General features: G+C 44.8%; 1 protein-coding gene across 1 annotated transcript; it reads right to left on the bottom strand.

Moving 5' to 3' along the window:
* Positions 1-3508: 3508 nt before the first annotated feature.
* LOC113010259 (zinc finger protein 436-like) lies at positions 3509-21089 on the bottom strand. Its single transcript, XM_026149254.1, has 3 exons — positions 20765-21089; positions 18039-18269; positions 3509-5193 (listed from the first exon to the last, which is right to left on the bottom strand). The coding sequence occupies exons 1-3, from the start codon at positions 20934-20936 to the stop codon at positions 3986-3988; spliced, it is 1611 nt and encodes a 536-aa protein (XP_026005039.1). The 5' UTR covers positions 20937-21089; the 3' UTR covers positions 3509-3985.
* Between the last annotated feature and the right edge of the window lie 3314 nt (positions 21090-24403).

Here is a 24403-nt window from a genome sequence, read left to right as displayed (position 1 = left end):
TGAAGCTGATGTTTCCAGATGTTCCTGCATGGTGGCTCAAACACCACCGACTGACCTGCAGCTGAAACCAAGACAGAGCATGGCTGCAGACTCCTCCTCCTGACCTCCTCGTACACACTGACCAGGATGTGGATCCATCGCTCCATCAGACCTGTTCCTCTGACCTTCAGCTCTTCTGTGGTTTTTAGACCTCATCCTCCAAGAATGGCTTCCTGACAGCCTCACCCTTTCACATCTCTGATGAGGCTTCAGCAAATGATCCGCTGAAGGTCTAGATGGTCTCTCGGCTCCTGTGTCGGGTCTTTCAGATCCTGTTCCTCTGCTTCAGTTTTCAGCGGCTTTCCGCAGCTCTAAAGGATGTGCCGCACGCCACTCTGACCGGTGCTCTCTGGGCAACATCCTGTTGGTACATTAATTCTATTTGATGTCAAACTGCGTCCTTGTGTGACAGGCTGCTGGTAACGACATTTAAAATGGGTTCTTTGCTCCACACCGGTTCAGAATTCGAAACGCTTGGTAAGCTTGAATGGTTCATAGGTCAGAGGTTGGGTACAAGGACTGGACTGTGCAGACTGATCTGTGAGCCCTGCAGAGCTACGCTCAGCTTTGCATTTATTCTGTTCTGTTATTAAGCTGCTGCAGTGGAGACTCAGCATGAGGATAGAAAGAAAAAGTCTTCTGTAAATCTGTGGTGTCAAACACAGCGCGATCACATCTCTGCTGTGCACAAAACCTCTGAGAAACACAATCAGAGGGAAAATCTTCCAGTACAACCGCGCCGCTCCGCTCACATGTTGCGTCTTGTTAGCTGAGCAGCTCGTCAACAGTCCACGCTGCCGTCGGCTGGCTCGCAGCTGGCGGTAAAGCTGGAGACGACCTCCAGAATTAAGTCACAGCTCCAGTATAACAAGCGCGCATCTGCTGCCACCACCCCAGCGTCTCTGAGACAAGCCCTCCATTCACAGCTGCACACGCTGCTGAATGCACGCTGTGTTCAGAGGAGGGTCGAGGTGAGATCATCCTGCTCGTAAAGTGGCGCCTTACGCTTGGCGCTGAGCCACGCATACACTCACACAGGCTGGGTTACCGTACAAGGCGTGTCGACAGAATAATGAGGGCTGCACGCCGCCACTGCTGACAGCACGCCTCGTAACACACACACACAGCTTCACTGCACGTGAGCAGACTTGCTGTAAACAGATGCAGTGCGATTACATTTACAGCAGATGAGTTTTGTTCAGCTGCCAGCGAGCACAGCATCTCTCCCCCCCCCCACCAGCACCAGTCAAACAGCAGCACTGCTGTTGTGCTAGGGTCAACACACCTGAATCACATGATTAGTTCGTTACCAGGCCTGGAGAACTTCAGGACATGTTGAGGAGCTAATTCAGCCATTTAAATCAGCTGTGTTGGTTCGAGGACACATCTAAAACCTGCAGAACACCGGCCCTCGTGGACTGAGATTGCCCACCCCTGTGCTAGACAGTGATCGTGATCACCATCCGCGGGAGCGCGACAGCCCAGATTACTTACAGCTACTTCCTGCAGCTGATATAAGGTGCAGTAAGCTGAACACAGTTTGTTCAAAAATAGTAGCACGACCGCACCACATATTCTTGTTAGTACCTGTAACGGCGTTGTAACAATAGGAATAGTAATTAGTTCAATAACGCTGTTATTCCCATCACTGTTAACGAGCTAGTTAATGCTTTTTAGTGGTGTCAGTTAAAAATGTTTTACAAAGACGATATTTTTCTAGAACCTTTGAAAAGCAGAAGCTTCTTGAAGCCGGGCAGAAAATAATGGCTCACCTTTAATTTTAATGTCTTCCTGATGTCGGTGCCGGCTCAGTCTCCCCTCCAGACTCTGTTACTTCGTCTGAAGCCTGGTCCCCTGAAACCTTTGTGACTAAACCTGTTTCCGATGGTTTGGTCACAGTCACACCGACAGCCCGCTCGAGGTCACACCGTAGCTCTCTGTGTTCATCTTGCATCGTGGCACACAGCAGCAGACGTTGGTCCTCATAATGGTCAAAGGGCGTCTAAGACCCTGTCCAGCTCTCCTGGAACCTCCTCCGTGCTCCTGAGAGTGCAAGACAAAGCAAACTTTCTGCCACTGACTCATATCGATGCGACACCTGGAGGAGTCGGCTGTGCGACCTCTGTGGAATCCAGGTATGACCTCACGCGACAAGTGGTGACACCGACCCTAACAAAACAACACTAGTGAGAAACTTTTCAGTGGCTTCCACCTGCAGAAGCCTTTGTTTCCCATGAGCTTCCTCACTCCTCTTTAAATGCACCTGTTTCAAAAGCACAGGCTCGTGACTGCAGCACTGTCAGATAGGGATGGGTATCGTTTAGGTTTTATCCGATACCGGTGCCAAATCGGTACTTTTGAAACGGTGCCGGTGCTCAAACGGTGCTCGAACCGGTGCTTAAAGAATGGAGAACACAAACTTTGTCCAAAAACCTCTCACGTTCAGCTGGTTTTTTGTAAAAAGATAACAATGTTAGCCTTTTCTGCAGCTATGGGGCATATATGGCATCACTCTTGGCTGGAAGCAGTGCTTACACAATGGAAAAAACACAGACTTTGTCCAAAAACCTCTCATGTTTAACTGTTTTCCACTTTTTCTTTGGTCATTTTAGCCTTTTTGGCCAGGGTGAAGGGAGCATCTGCCATCAAACAAGAAGACAGCCGCATGTAGCTATGATGATGTTTGCTAGTTGACCTTACATGCATTAATGTAATAACGTGGTTAGCCTACTCAACGTAAATTACACACGAACAACATTAAGCTACTCACGCAGAGAAGAACAGCTGCTGCTGCATCATCATCCTCATCATTACTGCTACACTGGCAGGGCTAGGGGCCAGGACTCTACTCTTCGGGTTTTTGGGGGATGTTGCTCCGGGTCCGATAACTGGCAACCCACCCAACGTGCACAGTGTGAGGTCTCGCAGCAAGCTATCAAATACGGCGCATTTCTTGGCTTTTAAAAAAAAACGCTATACGTCGCCAGGTGTTTCATCAGATTCTTGGTGTTACCTCCTTTGACAGTATCACAGTATCAGCTTAAAGCACTTGTTGCTGCTGAGTTTGCATATTTTGCTGTGAAGTACAGCCAGACTTTTGACCGCTTCGCCTTGGGCATTTTTAATCTGTAGCTCTGCTCTAACTGAACGTACGTACCTGGCCCCGCCTACTATCCTGGGAAACGTAAAATGATTGGCTAGAAGTGTATCACAGCTCAGGAAAAAAAAGCACCGAAATAAAGCACCAAAATGTTCGCTGCTTTTCGGTCTGGTTACTACCGTTTATGTCAGAACCGGTGCCATCATGGCACCAGACACCGGTACCCATCCCTACTGTCAGAGCACATCCTCCTCCACACTCAGATTAAAACCTCCCGCAAGCTTCATTCTGACTGCACAGTCTCCACATTCAAACAGGGTTTATGAGGAGGCTGTTTCAAAGGATCATAAATCCACAGCAGGCAGCAACTGAGAGAAACAAACTTTATTTACACTGCACGTTCTACGACATCAGGTTACACCGGGGCAGTTTGTTAGGATCACCTCTGAAGGCTGATGAAATCACAAAATACAAACGCATGAGAACAAACGAAAACTGCTTTTCAGCTTCAGCGTGTCAATAAAACCACAAACAGGAACACGACATCAAACAAACACTACGCCAACATATTTTTCAATCAAGTTCACACATTTGAACAAAAAATGACAAAATAACAACAATGCGATTTGTGAACCTGGGAAAGAAGAGCACCTCCCCCTGCCCATCCTCACGAGCTCACTTTCAATTTAAAAAAATTATAAAACCAGAATCACAGCTCCAGAGTAAAAAATGTTTGGTGCTCATATTTATGGGTTTTTTCTCCAATCTCATAAAAATGACACGCTTGTTCCTCAAGCTTCGGTTCACGGGTATTTCTACTACAACTTGCCAAAGAAATCATTCATCTCATGTGGATGAATGATTTCTTTGAAACTCTTCTCCTGTTTCAGAGGAACTCTGCTTCTCACATATTTTCGTTTCCATGTGGAGGAAAAGGTGATTGCCTCGTTTGAACCTCGTCCCACATTTGTCACAGGAATACGGCCCTTCGCCCGTGTGCTTTTCCTTGTGCCTTTTCAAACTCTTCAATTCACGGAATTTTGCCCCACATATTTCACAGGAATGCGGTTTCTCCCCTGTGTGAGTTCTCATGTGGCGTTTAACAGCGCTTTTTTCTGAGTATGTTTTCCCGCATATTTCACAAGAAACCGATTCCCTACTTTGGTGTATTTTCCTGTGACTGTAAAAAACAGAGCTGTGACCAAACGTTTTCCCACATATTTCACAAACATACGGCTTCTCATCGGTGTGAGTGGTCATGTGGATGGGCAAATAGTTTTTATGACTGAAACTTTTTCCACATATATCACAGGAAAACAGTCTTTCTGAGTGAACTGCCTTATGGATATACAATGCAGCACTCTGACCGAAACTTTTCCCACATGTATCGCAGGAATAAGGTCTCTCACCTGTGTGGGTTCTCACATGGCTACGCAAAGTACTGCTTTGATTAAAACGTTTCCCACATGTATGACAAGAATATGGTTTCTCACCTGTGTGAAGTCTCATGTGGACAGCCAAATAGGTTCTACTAAATTTCCCCCCACATATTTTGCAAACAAGTGAATTCACATTGGTATGGTGTTTTTTCCCCCGGGATTGATTCTTAGAAACATCAGACTTTCGACCTGTGGCAGCATTACATGGACTCTCTGAGACAGGCGCGCTCTCTACAACACCACGACTTCTGTCTCTCTTTTGTCTCTTTGGAACCGGCTCCTCAGTTTCACTTAACCCTGACTCTTCACACTTGCTGGATTCTTCATCTGTGCTTTCACTTTGAGGAGAGTCATCACAGAGGAGCTGCTCCCCGTCTCCTCCTGGTTCACTGTGCTCTCCTTCCTCAGCAGCAGTCACCATGAAGGTACCAGGCTCCTCCTTCAGTCCCAGCTGCTCTCCCTCCTGACTGCTGCACAGTTCCTCCTCTTCCTCTTTAATCTGTGGAGCTTCTGGTTCCTCCTGCTCCACACTGGAGCTCCTCTCCTGGTTCCAGAGCTGCTGCTCAGGGAGAACCTCCTCCTCCTCCTCCTTACAGATGTGCTGCTGTCCGAGGTCTGGAAGGACAAAGAGGATTCAGGAGACATAGGGATGTAAGAAAATATCGATACATTGAAATATCGTGATATTTCGTGTAATAATACTGAATCGATATTCAAAATCAGTGTTATCTATTTTTTTTTTTAATTGAAAAAATTACATGCATTTACTGTGTATTTCTTTTGTATGTTGCAATTAAAACTCCAGCCACTAGTTTGCAGTTTTACCGCCTTTACGTAGACGGAAAAACGAGGTGTTGCGATAACTGTAGAAGCGTCTAGTTTGCCAAAACCAAAGTAGAACAGTGGATGTGTGGCCAGTTGTGCTAACTGATGACCAGTTTAGGGACTAACACGTTATTAAGTAACGCGTTACAGTAACTAAGTTATTATTGTGGTAATGAGCACGGTAACTGGTTATTATGCCAAAATCACGATCGCGTTAATCGTTACTGGGATTTCGATAGGCTCGTTACTCGTTACTTTGTGTGTTGCGTTCGGCTTAAATTGGAACACAGACCTGGGAATAATGTCACACTCGAGTAAATGGCGTTCTGGTTAGCCTCATCAGAGAACTCGGGATTCCAATATGGCAACGCCCTTGAAAACGGTTGTTTTTCTAGCCCTCTAAAAAAAGAAATTACTACTAAACACATATGCAGACATAGCTGGACTCGGTGGGCCGATGGTTTTTTTTCCTTTTTTTTTTTCCCCCCGTAACAGTATAAAGGTGAAAAAAAAAGTGAAAGGTGGTGGATTGGCCAGCTGGCCAATCCACCACCTTTCACATCTGCCAGCATCTGCTGGCAGATGTGTAAAAGTAACTCAGTTGTTTGGTGGTGGCTATGACGGAGCTTCCACAGAGTCAGCAGGTGGATGAGGGAAGGGGAGACCCGAGGCAGTGAACTGAACTAGGGCTGCCACAAACGGTTATTGTGATAGTCGACTAATCAGATGATCATCCAACGTACAGCTTATTGCACCAGCAGCATCTGCTCTTATATAACTATCATTAGCTTACAGCTTGAAGTGTTTAAGGTGCTAACTAACAATAAAGACAAGATGATAGTTTATTAAATTTTAATGAAATTTGCAGATTGTTTCGGTGAAGTTTAATAAACTCCTTGCTATCTAAAATATAACAGGACACCGGAGTAAATTCTGGAGCATCTCACACTTCTGATAATCAGCTGTCTGTTTGACGTTTATTCAGCTGTGTAAAAACTTTAATCTCAGCCAAACCGATTTACTCAGGAACAAATAAAATACTGAAAAAAGCCAAACAACATTTTTAAGTTATCTAAGTGACTCATATATCATGTTTAACCTGAGTAGTGAAAGACAGCGGTGGGTCTGAAAACGATCTGCAGGGAGTCCGGTGTTCTCACGGCTCTAGTTAGCCTAGCCCCCGGCTAGCTATCGAGCTAGTGGGTAACAGACGTCTCCGAAAACGTCGGAGCGCTTTTGAAAATATGCGGTGTCCTGATAAACTGAGCAGATATTTGAGGTTTACACAGCTACATTCTCGCCTGAAAATATGTTAAACGTTTATTTTGTGACCCAGAAAGAATAATAAGAGTAACATTAAAACTAGCTAGCTGCCGCCATTGTTGGAAACTGAGCAGGGCTGCGCTATGAATTCTGGGACACAGCTTCTTCTTCTTCTTCGGGGTTTAACGGCAGCTGGCATCCTTGTACATGCAGTGCTGCCATCTTCTGTTTCAGTCCGTTATTACACTCTTAAATCCTGCTACTTATTCCTGCGTCTTTTGTGATCTTACAAAGCTTCAAACGACGCGTCGACTATTAAATCAATTCAATTCAATTTTATTTATATAGCGCCAAATCACAACATAAGTCGCCTCAAGGCGCTTCATAGATACAGAGAAAAAAACCCAACAATCATATGACCCCCTATGAGCAAGCACTTTGGCGACAGTGGGAAGGAAAAACTCCCTTTTAACAGGAAGAAACCTCCAGCATAACCAGGCTCAGGGAGGGGCGGGGCCATCTGCTGCGACCGGTTGGGGTGAGAGAAGGAAGACAGGATAAAGACATGCTGTGGAAGAGAGACAGAGGTTAATAACAGATATGATTCAGTGCAGAGAGGTCTGTTAACACATAGTGAGTGAGAAAGGTGACTGGAAAGGAAAAACTCAATGCATCATGGGAATCCCCCGGCAGCCTACGTCTATTGCAGCATAACTAAGGGAGGATTCAGGGTCACCTGATCCAGCCCTAACTATATGCTTTAGCAAAAAGGAAAGTTTGAAGCCTAATCTTGAAAGTAGAGATAGTGTCTGTCTCCTGAATCCAAACTGGAAGCTGGTTCCACAGAAGAGGGGCCTGAAAACTGAAGGCTCTGCCTCCCATTCTACTTTTAAATACTCTAGGAACAACAAGTAGGCCTGCAGAGCGAGAGCGAAGTGCTCTAATAGGGTGATATGGTACTACAAGGTCATTAAGATAAGATGGGGCCTGATTATTTAAGACCTTGTATGTGAGGAGCAGGATTTTGAATTCAATTCTGGATTTAACAGGAAGCCAATGAAGGGAAGCCAAAACAGGAAATCAGTCGTCGACGATTTAATAGTCGATTAATCGTGGCAGCTCTAAACTGAACTTCAGGTAAGAAGTTGTGACCTGCAGTGTATCCGGGTCAGATATAAACCAAGTTTAGGTGGAGTTTATTTTCGTTGTGCTGAATTTTTACAGTCAGTTACAATAGCTCGTACTGCTACTAGCTAGCATGACGGAGTTTCTATACAGCTGGGTGGGTGCTATGATGTTACTGATAGTGAACTTTATTTTGTTCATAAGGTTCGTTAGTAGAGTTGCCAACAGTCCCGTAAAAACAGAATCGTCGGAGGGACCACTAGGGGGACGTAAGGAAGATGGCAGCATAAACCTGCAGCTCCCGGTCAAAACTCGAAAGAGAACCAGAATTCGAATATTTCCACCGCTAAACCGTGTAATAAATGCCATGGAAGGTGGAAGAAGGTCAAAAAGACAAGGAAACATTAAGGATTTTGTGAAACAAGTGGAGCTGGTAAGAGGGGGCAACGCAGACATGTCCGAGAACAGCATGCAAGGCGAGCAGATGGAAGGAGATGTAGCTAGCCACCCTCACGCAGACTTCCAGGACATCATTAAGGAAATTCACTCACTTAAAGCAGAGTTTAAAACCGAGTTTGCCACGTTTAAGAAAGACATCACACAAGAAATGAAGGACGAATTCGACAGCTTCAAGAAAGACATTAATACAAAGCTGGCAGAAACTGCGAACGAGCTAGCTAGCCATGAGACCAGACTCGAAGAAGCTGAGGAAAGACTGGAAGAGATGGAAAGGTGGAATTTGGCCGCAAAAGACGCTCTAATCCAGTCGCTTCAGCAACAACGGAATATTCAGACGAAACTGGCTGACTTGGAAGGCCGTAGCCGACGGAACAACATTCGCATTTTTGGCCTAAAAGAGGGCTCTGAAGGAAACTCTGTACTGCAGTGTGTGGAGGACTTGTTGAGAGCTGAGCTTTCGCTCCCGCCGGATTCTGCTCTAAATATTCAGCGGGCGCACAGAGCTCTGGTGCCAAAACCCGGACCAGAAAAACCTCCGCGATCAGTGGTGGTTAATTTCCTTCAGTTCTCAACCAAGGAGATGGTGCTGAAGGCAGCGTGGAAGAAAAAGGTTGTACATCAGGATAAGCAGCTTTTCTTTGATCATGACTATGCTGCCGACGTGGTTCAAAAGAGGAAGGAATATGCTGGAATTAAGAAAGCCTTAAAAGAGAGAGGAATTCGCTTCCAGACGCCTCTGACCAGAATCAGGATCCACTGGGAGAGCGGCGCCAGGACATATGACAGTGGCCGGGCGGCGGCGGAGGAGCTAAGGAGGAGAGGAATACAGGTGGAGGTGCCGCAGCGGAGCGGGGAAAGCACGATGCTGGAGGAGCGACTGCAAAATGCATTGGGATGGCAGCGATCTAACACCGAGAACTTATAAGTGAGGATACAAACATTTGAATCCGGTGGAAATGACTGAACAGTAGAACTCTGAAACTAAAGGTTCATTACTCTGTTACTTTTCAAGGCAAGGTAGACCGGAAAGTGGTAGGTTTTCTTTTCTTTTTTTTCTTTTTTCTTAAGGAACCTATGTTGGATCTCACGGGGGCCCCTAATCTGAAAGGGATATACCCCACGAACCACAGGGACGCTGTGGGTAAGAAATACGTATTTTCAGTTTCTCTTAAGTTTCTTGTTATCTTGTTCCAAGTTCTTAGAGTTAGTGTGGGATGCTATGATAGTGATAAGCCAAAAATAAAGCAAAACTTAACAGTGAAAAGATGAGGAATATAACGCTGGTGTCAATGAATGTCAATGGGATGAATAACCCAATTAGAAGAAGCAAAGTGATACTCAAAATGAGAAAGCTTAATGCCAATGTAATATATCTACAGGAAACACATCTGTCGCAGGAAGAGCATGATAAATTGAAGAAATTTGGGTACAGAAATTCTTACTATAGTACTTGCAAGAAAAGTCGTAAAAGGGGGGTAGCAATACTTATTAAAAATTCAGTTAATTTTGAATGTTCTAAAGAAATTCGGGACAGTGAGGGGAGATACATTATTGTAAGAGGTAAACTAGAAGGGGAGGCGGTGACACTAATCAATCTCTATATTCCCCCTGAGAGCAACCAACAAAATGTGAAGACTCTACTTACTACAGTCATGTCAGAATCTGAAGGGACTGTGCTGTGTGCAGGAGACTTTAATGTGGTATTCGACCATAGAATTGATACAACAAGCACAAATAGAAGCAAAAACAGCCTGGCGAGAATGGTTAATACATTTATGAAGGAGCATGGAATGGTAGATGTATGGAGGGAACACCACCCACTGGATAAGGAGTATACACACTACTCAAAGACTCACAACACTTACTCAAGAATTGACTATGTCTTAATGAACAGATGGGATCTACACAGAGTAACTGAATGCACAATTGGAGTGGCAGATATTGTGCCATTCATTTAAAGCTAAATCTAAATAGTAGGCGTAGAAATACCTGTTGGAGGTTAAATCTGAGCTGCCTGAATAATAAAGAAACGAAAGACCAAATCAAGAAAGATATAAAGCAATACATAGAGGAAAACTCCACTGAAGAAATTAGCCCAACGGTGTTTTGGGATGCATTCAAAGCTGTGCTCAGAGGGAAGCTTATTGCTATAACTTCAAAACAACACCAAATGAGGAAGGCCCTGTACCTAAGCCAGGTGGAGGAATTGAAAAACACAGAAATATTATACCGAACAACTCGGAATGTTCAGCTCCAAGGCAGAATTAAAACACTAAAAAAGGAAATTGACAATATATTGACTGAAGAAGTGGAAAAAAACTTAGATTTTTGAAACAGGATTATTATGAGAACGACCCAAAGGAAGCTAGACTGATAGCACGGCGTCTTAGACAGCAGCAAGCTGTTAATACGATTCACAAGATTAGAGACCTATCTACAAATAACTTGCAGTATAGCCAGGAAGCAATAGAAGAAACATTTAAGAAATATTACGAAAACTTGTATAAACAACCATGTTCCTCAAATAAAGATGAGAAAACTGCTTTTCTTAACTCCTTAGACTTACCACGTATTGGTACGCAGCAAAACAGCAAACTGACTGCCCCCATCGGTCATGAAGAAATATCTAGAGCAATTTCAAGACTTAAAGCTAATAAATCACCGGGGGCCGATGGGTTTCCCTCAGAGTGGTACAAGAACTTTAAGGAGGAGTTGATACCAATGCTTCAATCATCATTCAATCATACCCTTGCGGAGGGTGTAACCCCTCCCTCATGGAGAGAGGCGATTATCTCAGTAATCCCTAAAGAGGGAAAAGACACCGAATATTGTAACAATTACAGACCCATATCGGTTCTTAATGTGGACTACAAAATACACACATCTATAATTGCTAAGCGATGTGGAGCAATTATGACAGACTTAATTAATGAAGACCAAACTGGCTTTATCTCAGGACGTAGAACTCAAGATAGTATAAGAAGGACCCTCCAGATAGTTAATTCAATACAAACAAAAAAGGGCAGTGCGGCCCTAGTAAGCCTGGATGCAGAGAAGGCTTTCGACAGTGTAGATTGGAACTTCCTATATGCCGTGCTTGAAAGGTTTGGTTTTGATGACGGTGCTGTGATGTGTATCAAATCTATTTACCAATCTCCTACGGCTCGAATTAGAATCAATGGCAGCTTAACGGAGCAAATCTCTCTCGAGAGGGGTACCCGTCAGGGTTGTTGCCTCTCACCTCTTCTCTTCACTCTATATATTGAACCCCTGGCACAGGCCATCCGACAAAGTGAGGAGGTGAGAGGAATAAGTATTAAAGGGGAAGACCACATCATCAGCTTATTTGCAGATGATATCATACTCTACCTAGAAAATCCAAACCAAACTTTAATTCCAATGTTTAATGTAATTAATATCTTTGCTGAACATTCGGGGTACAAAATTAATGTGACCAAAACTCAGATACTGGCTTTCAACTATTTTCCATCTGAAGAGGTTAAAAATAAGTTTAGGCTGAACTGGACTGCAAAACAAATGACATACTTGGGTGTAACTGTGACTAAACAATTGAGTGACCTTTTTAAAACAAATTATGATAGACTGATCACTCAAATTAAACACAATCTAAACCGATGGTCAACTCTTACACTAGACTTTAGTGCAAGAATCACAACAATAAAAATTAGTGTCCTCCCACGGTTATTGTACCTTTTCCAATCTCTGCCAGTTAAGATCCCAGTGGAAAAATTCAAGGACTGGGATAGGCTCATCTCTAGATTTGTATGGAATGGTAAAAGGCCTAGAATAAAATACACAACATTACAACTATCTAGGAAGCAAGGTGGTGTGGGACTCCCTAATCTAAAAGATTACTATCATGCGGCCCAAACCAGACCGGCGATAAAGTGGTGTGATCAGAACTTTAATGCTAAATGGAAAGATATTGAAATAAAAGTACAGGATGTCCCAGTCCAGACTTTTCTTGGAAATGAACAACTTAAGAAAACCTTACAGCATTTCCTTGATCCTATAACATCCCACACTCTAGAGATATGGTTTGGCCTAGTTAAACAAAGTAAGTTGGAAAGGGAGGTTAAGATGTTAAACTGGGCTGCCTATGTTGTTGGTGATATACTGAGTGCTCACGACCCAGGATTCAGGAAGTGGGAACAAAAAGGAATAACAGCGATTTGTACAGTAATGAAAGATGGCCATTTGATGAGTTTCCAAGATTTAAAAGATCGGTATAGTCTAGAGAAAACCGATTTTTACCGGTACCTGCAACTCAGAGACTACTTTTCAAAGGAAATACGAAGTTCGCGTACGTCTTATGGCATCCTGAATTGTATAATTAAATCATACAGGGGCCTCCAATTCAAGGAGATTTCTGTACTATATAAAAATCTAAGAGAGAACACAGCAACATCAACTGAATACATAAAAAATAAATGGGAGCAGGAAATAAAAACTGATATCTCAACTGAGGAATGGTTAGATATGTGTGACACCCAGAACACAACCACTAACTCAAGATGCTGGAGAGAATTTGGGTGGAAACACCTTACTCGATTCTTTATTACACCAAAAATCAAAAGTAAACAGACTCAAGACAGGTTGCCATGCTGGAGAAGATGTGGTAACATGGTAGCACACCATACGCACGTGTTTTGGGAGTGCCTGAAACTGCATCATTTTTGGAAGAACGTGAGTCTTGTAATAGGCAATATCTTGGGCTACCAATTACCACACAATTTTAAAACTGTATATCTTGGGAATATTAGAGAGTATGTTCTGTACGACGACTTGTATTTGACAAAAATCCTATTGATAGCTGCAAAGAAAGCTATAACAAGAAACTGGTACAAACTGGATCCGCCTTCTTCAAAAGACTGGTTAAATATTGTTGGAGAAATCTGTGCAATGGAAAAAATGACTTACATTCTCAGATTAAAGGAAGATATTTTCGTTGCTAAGTGGGAGAAGTGGACATTGTATGGCACCAAGGAAAATTAATGAACGAACAAAGCATTTAAGGTCTATGACTCTGTATATCTATTGATGCATGCCTGTATAAAAGTACATATATAAGCTGGAGTATGTATGCTGCTGAGCAAAGGCAGGCATGCATACGGTAGTTGATTAGAATTGGCACCCACACCTTCTGTTCGCTTTAGTTCTGTTTGTTTTCACTGTGTGCTTGCATGGTTATTTCTCCTGTAATGCAAAACATGTCTATGTTTAAACTGTGACAAAACTATCAATAAAAATTACAGTGTCAAAAAAAAAAAAAACAGAATCGTCGTTTCGTGTTGAGCTGAAAAGGAACAGTTTGTCCCGGACTTCAGCTACAATGAAAAAGACACAAAGCTGGAGTTATTCTGTGTTTACACTGTCAGCTGTTTCTTCTTCTCTCCCCTCCCTCTCCTGTTACTACTTCAATCATGAAACTGATCAATGATCAGCTGATCGGCTTTTCTCTCTTGTTTATTTATCGCCCACTTTGCACCAGAAAGAGGAAACCAGCGGGAAGTTATGAACTGTTTCTGAGACACAAATAACACCAGGATCCTTTTCTAAGCAGCTGACAGCTGGTAACTGTGCAGGGGGGCAGGTAGGGCATTAACAGGGAGAGGGGGGCACAAAGACATACTTTCTTATTCTCATTTAAAATGTCTGTTATTAAATAATTATCTGAATCTTACAACCAAAGTTTTTATCTGACATAAAATGTATAGAAATCACACATATACCAACAAGACTGTACATCACAGTCACCACAGCGTTTCATTCAAAGGCTTCGGGATTTTTCCTATAATGGCGGCTGGTCTCCAGTCAAAACGCCGGGCCCAGTTTTTGTCCCAGTCCAGCACTGTGTGCAGCTCATCTGCAGTCTGGTGTTTCCTACATCTTCCTACTCTGAGGGAAGAATTTCCGAGTTCTGAGTACAATCAAAAGTCATAGTCGTCAGGAGATGCTGGACCCGTCCCATCCCAGCAACGAACTGGTCCAGCTTCTGAAATCAGGCAGACGGTTCCACACCATCCGAACAAGAGGCTCACGAGGAGTTTTTATCCTCAGGCCATTCGTGTGTTGAATCCCCCCCATCATCCTTAAGTGACTGAGACAGGACTCGTTACCACATCATCCTGATCCTTCTGGCCTCGCTACAGCACAAGACACTTTAACACCCTCCTCACGCAGTGTACACAAGCTGTAAATTTCCAGATTATTTTATTTCTATTTATATAATGTACATAACTCGCCCACTTGCTGCACATAATGTCCTCCTTGTATGTACTCATTCACTGTATATAAAGTTCTGTGTCTGTCTTTTCTTTGCACAGTCGAGGAGCGCATCAGGTCACGTTTCACTGCGTGTTGCACCTGTATAACCGTGCACGGGACAAATGAAGAATGTTGAATTCTGAAGCACCACGACTGCAGTTTTCCTGTTGGATGTGAAAAGCACACGTGACGCTGTGACGTAGGCTAGAATCATGGCGGCAGTCGACCACGGTCCAGGCGTGGGATTTTTCTCGTGGGAATATGCACTTGATTTTTTCCTTTCTGTTGGTAGGTGGCACAGTGCACGTGTGGCAGGACAGTGCTAACATGTAAGCGAGCTAGAAGACTGGCAGTCTGGCTGGGTATCCAGTTAGGGAAGCAGCACGTTAACAAGAGAATTCTGAGTAAAACCAAAGTTACTTTCCCTAGTAACTAGTTACTTTGAAAGTAACAAGTAACTTGAAGTAACTGAGTTACTTTTGATAGAAATAACTAGTAATGTAACCAAGTTACTAAAGTGCCTTACCCAGCGCTGGTGATGACTGAAGAGCAGAGGATACAGCCGGCGCCCGCGGCTTTCAAAGCTGATGTGTGGACTTATTTTGGATTCAGGACAAAAGAAGGCGGTAAAGACTTTGACAAGAGCTACGCAGTCTGTAAAATCTGCACCGCCAGAGTCAAATATTCCAGTAACACAACAGATTTACGAACACACGTGTGTAGACACCATAGCGACGCAGCGTCAAATGCTAATTTTAAAACGAGGCGACCCCGCTCAACGGACAATTGAAGAAGTTAACTTTTCAAACATGGAGCAGGAACTTCAACTCGTGCAACAAAAATAAGGCAGTCAGTACTTGTTCTTATTTGCACAGACATGCGCCCTCTGAGTGTTGTGGAGAATAAAGGATTTCGTAATGTGATTAAAACGCTGGAGCGCCGTTACATCACGGACATCGCTCTGCCAAAGTCAAAGCGACAGTGCCGGACTCCCTCAGCTCGGCAGAGACAGTTGCTCTGACATGCGACGCTTGGACTTCGAGAGCCGCTGAATCGTACGTGACTGTTACAGCACATAACGGACCAGTGGAGCCTTCAGCCTCATGTACTCAGAGCCATGCATGACAGTCACACAGGTGAGCACATTGCAGCGTTACTAACTGACGCTGGGGCTGAATGGGATTGAACGGGATGGAACAGCTCCTATGATGTGATAGAACAATTTTTAGAACAGCAACCAGCCATCTGTGCGGCTCTGCTTTCTGCAGAAGTCAGGAAGAGCGAAAAATAAATTGACATCACATGTGCAGAAGCTGTCAGGGCGCTGAAGCCTATGAAGGACGCCACCCTGGTGATGTCAGAGGAGAGCATGCCATGATTGGCCTGTCCATGATGGCTCCTCTTCATGCCAAGCTTGTGACATACTACCAGACTCAATGATGTGTATTTTACTTGTGCCAAGGACAAAGCTGCAAAAGTGAGCTGTGTGGATAATTACAGGCCGATTGCACTGGACAGTATTTTATCGACGGTGCTAGATTGTGTGTTCATCGCTTCCCTGGATAATCAGTTCGGCTTCAAACCAAAGCACCGACATGTGCATACACGCAGGCGATGAAACAGCCGGTTGGTAGGGCCAGAGGGAGCTTTCTCTCTGCAGCAGACAGTAAATGCACAGAGAAGAGTCCTGAGAGCGTGTCGATCCGCTTGTATTCCTGCACAAAAATGTGGAAATCACTGAGAAAACACTGCAACATGTAAAACCTCAGATCTGAGATGTTTGATATTTTGGTTGAGTCTCATGAGCACTTTTATTTAAAAGAGGAAATTCTCTTTTTCAGGTTGTACTAAAAGTGCTCCACGGATGGACACTGCAGGGCTGTACTTTATTTTATTAGCACTTGACTTTAATAGCACTTTACATTGTTAATGTTTGCTTGGATTCTTCAAGCAGTTTCATTTTTGATTCATATTTGTTTCTGTTAAGGTCACATGAAAAGTGCTTTGTGTTGATGCTCCACTGAGCAGTGTTTGGATAAGCACTTTACAATCATAGACCTCAGTGTGACACGGTTACTGTGTTCATGTTAAAGAAATAGTTGATATTTCAGTCAAGCAGTTTTTGTTTCTTTAGCTGACACGACTTCTAATAAGGCCGAAGTTAATTTCTCCGTTCATTTTGAACTTGGAGTGTTTTTGTTTCAGATGTTTCATGTCATCATTTAACAGTTTGGACTGTTTACTGCGAGTTTAATTTCACAAACATCGTCTGGCTTTTAGTATCGCAGCGTATCGTCTACCCTGTATCAGGATACATATTGGATCACCGGATTCTTGCCAATACGCCCCTCAGGAGACAGACACCCTCGACTTTTAAGATTATCCAGCCCTGAGTGTCAGCTTTGAACAGTGCTTAAAGTTAGTCCTGGATCAGGTGACCCTGAATGCTCTCTTAGTTACCATGCAACAGTCCATCAGTTACCATGGCGATGTACGCAGTGCCTTTGTAACCCTTAAAACCAGGAACCTTCCTGGTGACGAATTCAGCGAAACGAGGAGACCAAGCGACGAATCCAAAACTAAGAAGCACTCAGACACGGAGAACACGTTAACGCTAACATGAAGGCATTCATCACGCTGTTCATGAATCAGTCGTGGCGCTCAACTGCGCTTAAACATGACAGCATGTCACTACAAACACGTCTTATTAAACTGTGACAGACTAAGCTGTGAAAACTGAACTGATGGCCCACGGCGCAGCGTGAGCTGTTTGGAAACTCCACCGCTGCGTCTGAAATAACAATAAATCACGCAGACGTTTTCTACTGTTCGTCTGAAGTCGGGTGGCGGGGGCAGCAGGGCAGCTCGGACCTCGCTTTCACCGCCTCCTCCTGCGTATCTGGGGAGACGTGGAGGCGCTCCAGGCCTCAGAGAGATGGCGCCTCTCCGGCGTGTCTACTGCAGGGCCTCCTACAGGTAGGAGACGCCCAGACAGAACGCCTCACCCAGGAGCCGACGGCCTTAGCCGTCTCCTTTCACTGTGGAGGAGCAGCGGCCCACGGATGAATGAACTGCTCGCCGACCGCGGAGGCGGAGCCTGTCCATTTGCACCGCCTGTATCTGCGATCTCATTCTGTTCACAGAAACATCAGGCGATCTCAACAGCGAAGCGCCACCTGGTGGCAGATGGCTGCAGAACATTAGGACACAAAACTTGAACGACATCAGTTATTAAAACTGTAACGATCAGATTAAACGACTACGTCTGGTACCGACTAGTAACAACAGCGACGACTGGTCGAGGAGTCACACATCCACCTTCTGTCCTCCTGAAACATCTCTGCAGCTTTCATGTCCCACAGAGCTGTGATCAGGATGCTCCCTCAGAGGGACGCTCACCTGTCCTGTGCAGCTTTGTGTGTGTGGATGACTGAATGTAGCGTAAAGCGCTTTGGGGCCCTTAGGCACTAAGCAAAGCGCTACAAATACAGGCCATTTACCATTGATTTGGAGTTTCCAGGTGACATCCAGCAGTCTGCGCTGACGCTCCATCTCTTCCTCGTACTGCACAGGATCATTATGAACTTCAGGCTCCTCCTTCAGTCCCAGCTGCTCTCCCTGCTGACTGCTGCACAGTTCCTCCTGTTCCTCTTTAATCTGTGGAGCTTCTGGTTCCTCCTGCTCCACACTGGAGCTCCTCTCCTGGTTAATGTCACAGTTCTGTCTAAGTTCTGGAGCAACAAAAGGGATAAAAGAAAAACATAACTAATGGAATGATTTTAAATAATAATAATTCTAAAGGTGGGAAACTGTTGACCTGACTCATAACATGATTGTGTGACCAGGTTTTGTTGGAAAACTGAGTTTTTCTAAGACAAGACAGACCTGAGCCTGCATGAAGTTAGAAAAGGCATTTGAAATGCCTTTTCTAAGTGCACATGCAAGTTTTCATATAAGCTCAGCTGCAGCTCACACTCAGCTGGAATCGTTAAATCAAACCATTCAAAGGTTCTCTGACAGTAAAGAACATTTAAAGCATGCTAGTCTAAGGCTAGCTCCTGCCCTAGCACCCTGTGATTCACAGCATCCATCCAGACTCAGTGCTGCGTATTGAAACAGTCGGTTTGTATAGGGTCACATATTCATCTATCCTCATGTGTTTCATTAATGCCTTTGATCGAGCAAACCACAGGAAACCTGTTCCTGGATACATGGTGAGGATTCTCTCTTACTGGGAGAATCATCACGAGATGCAGGTTAACTGGGGAAGCGGGATATCTGCCCCCTGTGATGTCAGCCAGGGTGGGATCACGTGTTCGCCCATGCAGCTGAGCGCCTCTAACACCGGATCTTATGAATGCTGGTGATGTGCGTATCGATCCTGAGATATCGATTCCTCCGATACCAGTCATTTATGTTCTAGAACAGGGGTCCCCAACCCCTGGGCCTCGGACCGGTACTGGTCCGTGAGTCGTTTGGTACCGGGCCGTGAGAGTTGAGGCTCAGGTGTGAAATGTACAGTTTTCAGGGTTTTTATCGGTTTTCAGCGTTATTTTGTTATCGTTTTTATCGTTAACTTGGTTTTCCTGGGTCTTTTCACGTGTGTTATGAATAAATTTTCTTTTTTTCGGTACTGGTACTAGTTTTATTTTGTTGTATTTATCCGCCACACCTTAAACACCGGTCGGGCATAAACCGGTCCGTGGCGCAAAAAAGGTTGAAGACCGCTGCTCTAGAATCGATTCTCACATTAAAATATCGATATTTTAGTAATTTAAGGTAAATTTGTAGTTTATCATTAACAGCAACACAGTGGAAAGAAACTATAACATTCGGATTGTCTGCATTCAAAGGAACTACTTCCGCCTTTCATAGTCATGAGTGAAATAGGGCTGTGTAAATGTCTCGCCGCGTGCGCACTCACAACAACGGCTGAGCGTAGTCGGAGTCACGTGTGGACGTAGTTTACCTCCACAAACAGCTGAGACGTGGTTTGGATACATGTGGCAGAAAAGTGAGGTGTTGCGGGCATACGTGCTGCACGAGCGCCCTCGGTGGAGTGAAGCTGCCGTCCGCTCCTTGCTGTCTAAATATAACCGGGCGCTGACGTAAACTCTTCTGTTTTATCAGCTGTGTGAAACCACGCAGGAACCCTCCCGAGGGATTAATAAAGTTTAATTTAATCTAATAACTTTAATCTCAGCCAAACCGATTTACTCACGAACAAATGAAAGACTGAAAAAGCCCAACAACATGTTTAAGTTATCAAAGTGACTTACACATCATGTTTGACCCGAGTAGCGACAGACCGCGGGGCTTTGAAGACGACGTGTCGGCTCAGATGTTTCAAGTTCACACAGCTACATTCTGGCCTGAAAACTTGTTAAAAGTTTTTTGCGACCCAGAAAGAGAAATAAGAGTGATATTAAAACTAAGTCGCTGCCGCCGTTGTTGGAGACTGGAATTGGCTGGGCCGCGCTATGAATTCTGGGATATGGTTTTTCAATTTTGTTGTCCGGGTGGAAAATCGGGAGGGTTGGCATGTTTGGTTGTGGCAACATCACTAACCTTGTCAAACACCTCAGAATAAATCGTACCACAGAATATGACGCGCGTATGTTGAGACTGAAGAGGAGGACAGGGACAGGTGCTGCTGGGGCGAGACAGACGTCTCTCACGGAGTCCTTTAGTGCTGCAGGCAGGCAACGTGTTCAAATAGCACAACTTTTTTATTTCCATATGATGCACTCTGCATTATTAAGTGATAAGAACAAGTAATCTGATGTCCTGTAATCATGATGACGCTATAATTTGAGATACAATAAATAAAATAAGTTTTTGTAAAGAGTATCGGATCAGTATCGTCGATACCGCCCTGAATTTTACTTGGTATCGGAAAGGAAATCACTGGTATCCACATCACTACTGAATGCGGATGACCAGCCTCATTCTGGACCGTGTTTCCGGAATGCAGTAAGCTAGGGAGCTGATTGGAGATGTAACAGCCAGAGATCTGAGCGGAGGCGCTGTTACTGTGTGTATGTGGATAACAGCAAACACTGAAATTCATTTCCTGCACGCAGAAATTAATTAAACTTTTCTTTGCTCAAAATATTTTTTTTCTCAAAATGCAACATTTGCGCTTCCACGTGCTCAGCGACACGTTTCCTTTGTTAGCTAACGATGAAGATCCTCCGCCAGTCCACGCATGCTCATTCACACTCACCTGTCCTGTGCAGCTTGATTTGGGGTTTCCAGGTGATATCCAGCAGTCTGCGCTGACGGTCGATCTCTTCCTCGTACTGGACGATCGTTTTTTCAAACTCCAAGAATATTTGTTCAGCAGCAGCAGTTAGTCGCTCGTTGATGAACTCTCTCAGATACTGAACTGAAGGCATCGTTGCTGCCGCGGCTCACACACTCAGCTCACACACTCAGCTCGGCCACACGCGAGGAAAGTGAACAATACTTCCGCCTTTCTTTGTTTACTTCCGCTGTTCCCATGTGTCCCAGCTGTTTCTCATGCTTGGATCCTGTCCTGTGATCAGCCCTCTGCCTCCGCCCTCTGTGTCGTCACGATCAGCTGGGTGGAGACTGTTGTTTACTATTGTCAGCTGTTTGATATCTGCTGATTCAGGACACAGAGTGACAGGTGTGGTTTAAAGTTCACAGAGGAACCAGGTCACTTTGACCTTTAGAGAGGGGTCTGTCTGAAAACAGGGTGGTGCTTGTCGTGTGCAGCGGTCTGTCCTGGTTTTGGTTAAAGGAGTCTGATGAGGTTTCATCTGAAAATGAAGCAAATGAAACGAAACGCAGCTTTTAAGCTTCTTAAACACAAATGTGTTTAAGAAGTGCGGCAGCCTGTTACAGCAGCTCTGCTCATTCTGAGTTTCTTTCTTTCTTATCTTTTTTCTCGTAATTTTTTTATAACTAACGTATTAGTAATTAGACTCTGCAACCATGTTCTACCGTTTTGTGCTAGTCCTGGTCGTTTTTCTCAGTTTATTTCTACTTTTTTCACCCGTGTCTGGGGACCCAGAGCAGAGATCCTTTGTTTACAGTAAGGATCAGCTGTTAGCGCTGCGTCCTGCAGCGGTACTGCCGGCGGACAGACCCGATATTCCCAGCGAGCTGAGGAGGAAAAGACGGGGGTGTCGTGCTGGGAAGGAGCGCCGTCGCCCGAGAAGGAGACGTTATCGACCATCTCTTCCTTCTGTAATTATTGGAAACGTAAGATCTTTGCGCGGCAGAGTTCAGGAGTCTGACAGCTGTGGGGAAGAAGCTGATAGATAGAAGGCAGCGGGTCCAGATGGCATCAGCTCGAGGGTCGTCAGGTCCTGCGCGGACCAACTGTGTGGGGTGATGGAGCACCTCTTCAACCTGAGCCTGAGGTTGGGAAGAGTCCCACAGCTCTGGAAAACCTCCTGTGTTGTACCAGTGCCAAAGACTTCAAGCCCCAAGGACCTCAACAGCTACAGGCCGGTGGCTCTGACATCCCACCTGATGAAGACCCTGGAGCGGTTGGTCCTGGCTCAGCTTCGGCGCCTAATAAGCTCATCACTGGACCCACTTCAGTTTGCCTACCAGCCTGGCATTGGAGCGGATGATGCCGTCATTCACCTCCTACATCGTTCCCTCGCTCACCTGGAGACCGCTGGAAGCACTGTGAGAATCATGTTCTTTGATTTCTCCAGTGCCTTCAACACTATTCTTCCCTCGGTTCTAAAGGACAAGCTGGTGAACTCTGGAGTGGACCATCACCTCACTGCCTGGATCCTGGACTACCTCACCGACCGACCACAGTATGTGAGGACTCAGGGCTGTGTGTCGGACAGGGTCGTCTGCAGTACGGGGGCCCACAGGGAACGGTTCTGGCTCCGTTCCTCTTCACCATCTACACTGCAGACTTCTCCCACAATTCCACCCAGTGCTTCCTGCAGAAGTTCTCTGATGACTCTGCAATAGTCGTCCTCATCACTGATGGGGACGACAAGGAGTACAGAGGTCTGACCCAAGACTTTGTGGACTGGTGCCAGCTGAACTACCTCCAGATCAACGCCAGTAAAACCAAGGAACTGGTGGTAGACTTCCGCAGGCACAAGCATTCTCCACTGCAACCACTGAACATCCAAGGTATGGACATTGAGGCTGTGGACAGCTACAGGTACCTTGGTGTTCATCTGAACAACAGACTGGACTGGACTCATAACTCAGACGCCCTCTACAGGAAAGGGCAGAGCAGGTTGTACCTGCTGCGGAGACTCAGGTCGTTTGGAGTGGAGGGCCCACTCCTGAAGACCTTCTATGACTCTGTTGTGGCTTCTGCTATCTTTTATGGTGTGGTCTGCTGGGGCGGCAGCATCTCTGCTGGGGACAGGAAGAGACTGAACAGGGTGATCCGAAGGGCCAGCTCTGTTCTAGGATGCCCTCTGGACCCAGTGGAGGTGGTGAGTGACAGGAGAACGGCGGCTAAGCTGTCATCCCTGTTGGACAACATCTCCCACCCCATGCAGCAGACTGTGACAGCACTGAGCAGCTCCTTCAGTGGGAGACTGCGGCACCCACGGTGTGGGACGGAGAGATTTCGCAGGTCTTTCCTCCCCACTGCTGTCAGACTCCATAATAAAGACTTTAACTGATCAAGCACACACATCCATACATATGCAATAATACTAAGTGCAATAATCCTTTCTGTCATCGTTGTATTTTTACTCAGTTGTATATAGCATTCGTATTCTATTTTTATCTTATTGTATATTTTTATTCTATTTTATTCTACTGTATATAGTATTTTATTTTATTCTATTCTGTACAGTTGTGTACTGTATTTATTCTTATTGTATTCTAATTTTTGCCTCATAACTTTTGCACTGTCCACTTCCTGCTGTGACAAAACAAATTTCCCAAGTGTGGGACTAATAAAGGTTATCTTATCTTATCTTATCTTATCTTATCTTATCTTATCTTATCTTATCTTATCTTATCTTATCTTATCTTATCTTATCTTATCTTATCTTATGTGACAAACTCCTGGATGTCATCACAGAGGGCTGATGTGGACGAACATCACCAGGTGACACGAGAACCAACAACAGCTGGAACATGACTGATGCAGCCAATCAGGAACAAGAAGAGGTGAAGCCCCACCCACTCCTAAGCAGGAAACCCTGAGTTTTGTTTTTTTTTTTTTTAAATAAACTTTATTTGTCGACAACAATATGAACATTAGTTATCTATGCATCTAAAATGTACAGTGAGCATCACAGCAGGAGAAATAAACAAAAAGCAAAAGAAAGGTCGATGTCGAAACGGAGACAAACGGTGTGAACAACAAAGAAAATCATGATGTGCAGCTGAGATAGAGAGGAGGCCTCCTGACATCATCTGGGTAAATCTCATTTATGACTTTAAAGTTAACCTCTTTTACTTTAAGGGGAAGTGAAATATACTTTCTTCTTATCACCTTAACCTCCTTGGATTCAAATTCTTTTAGAATACACAGAGGATGCACAGAGGATGCACAGAGGATGCAGTCTCCATCGCACTGCACTCTGTCCTCTCACACCTGGACAACAACAACACCTACGCCAGAATGCTGTTTATAGACTTCAGTTCAGCGTTCAATACAATCCACCCCTCACAGCTCATCAGGAAACTGACAGACCTGGGCATCAGTTCCCTCATCTGCAAATGGTTACTGGACTTCCTGACCAACCGCCCCCAACATGTCCGGCTGGATAACCGCTGCTCATCTACAATCATGATGAACACCGGTGTACCACAAGGCTGTGTGATGAGCCCTTTCCACTACTCCCTCTTCACCCACGACTGCAGACCTGCTGATGGTTCCAACACCATCATTAAG

This window comes from Astatotilapia calliptera, chromosome 18 (genome assembly GCF_900246225.1).
Source record: "Astatotilapia calliptera chromosome 18, fAstCal1.2, whole genome shotgun sequence".
Classification (NCBI taxonomy): Eukaryota; Metazoa; Chordata; class Actinopteri; order Cichliformes; family Cichlidae; genus Astatotilapia; species Astatotilapia calliptera.
This window is presented reverse-complemented; position numbering and strand designations above follow the sequence as displayed.

Excerpts from the sequence above, each read along its gene's own strand:
- LOC113010259 (XM_026149254.1), bottom strand. The coding sequence starts at position 20,936 with ATGCCTTCAGTTCAGTATCTGAGAGAGTTCATCAACGAGCGACTAACT. Across the intron at positions 18,270-20,764 it reads AATCAAGCTGCACAGGACAG|AACTTAGACAGAACTGTGAC; the intron begins GTGAGTGTGAAT and ends TTGTTGCTCCAG. Across the intron at positions 5,194-18,038 it reads CTGGAAACTCCAAATCAATG|ACCTCGGACAGCAGCACATC; the intron begins GTAAATGGCCTG and ends TTGTCCTTCCAG.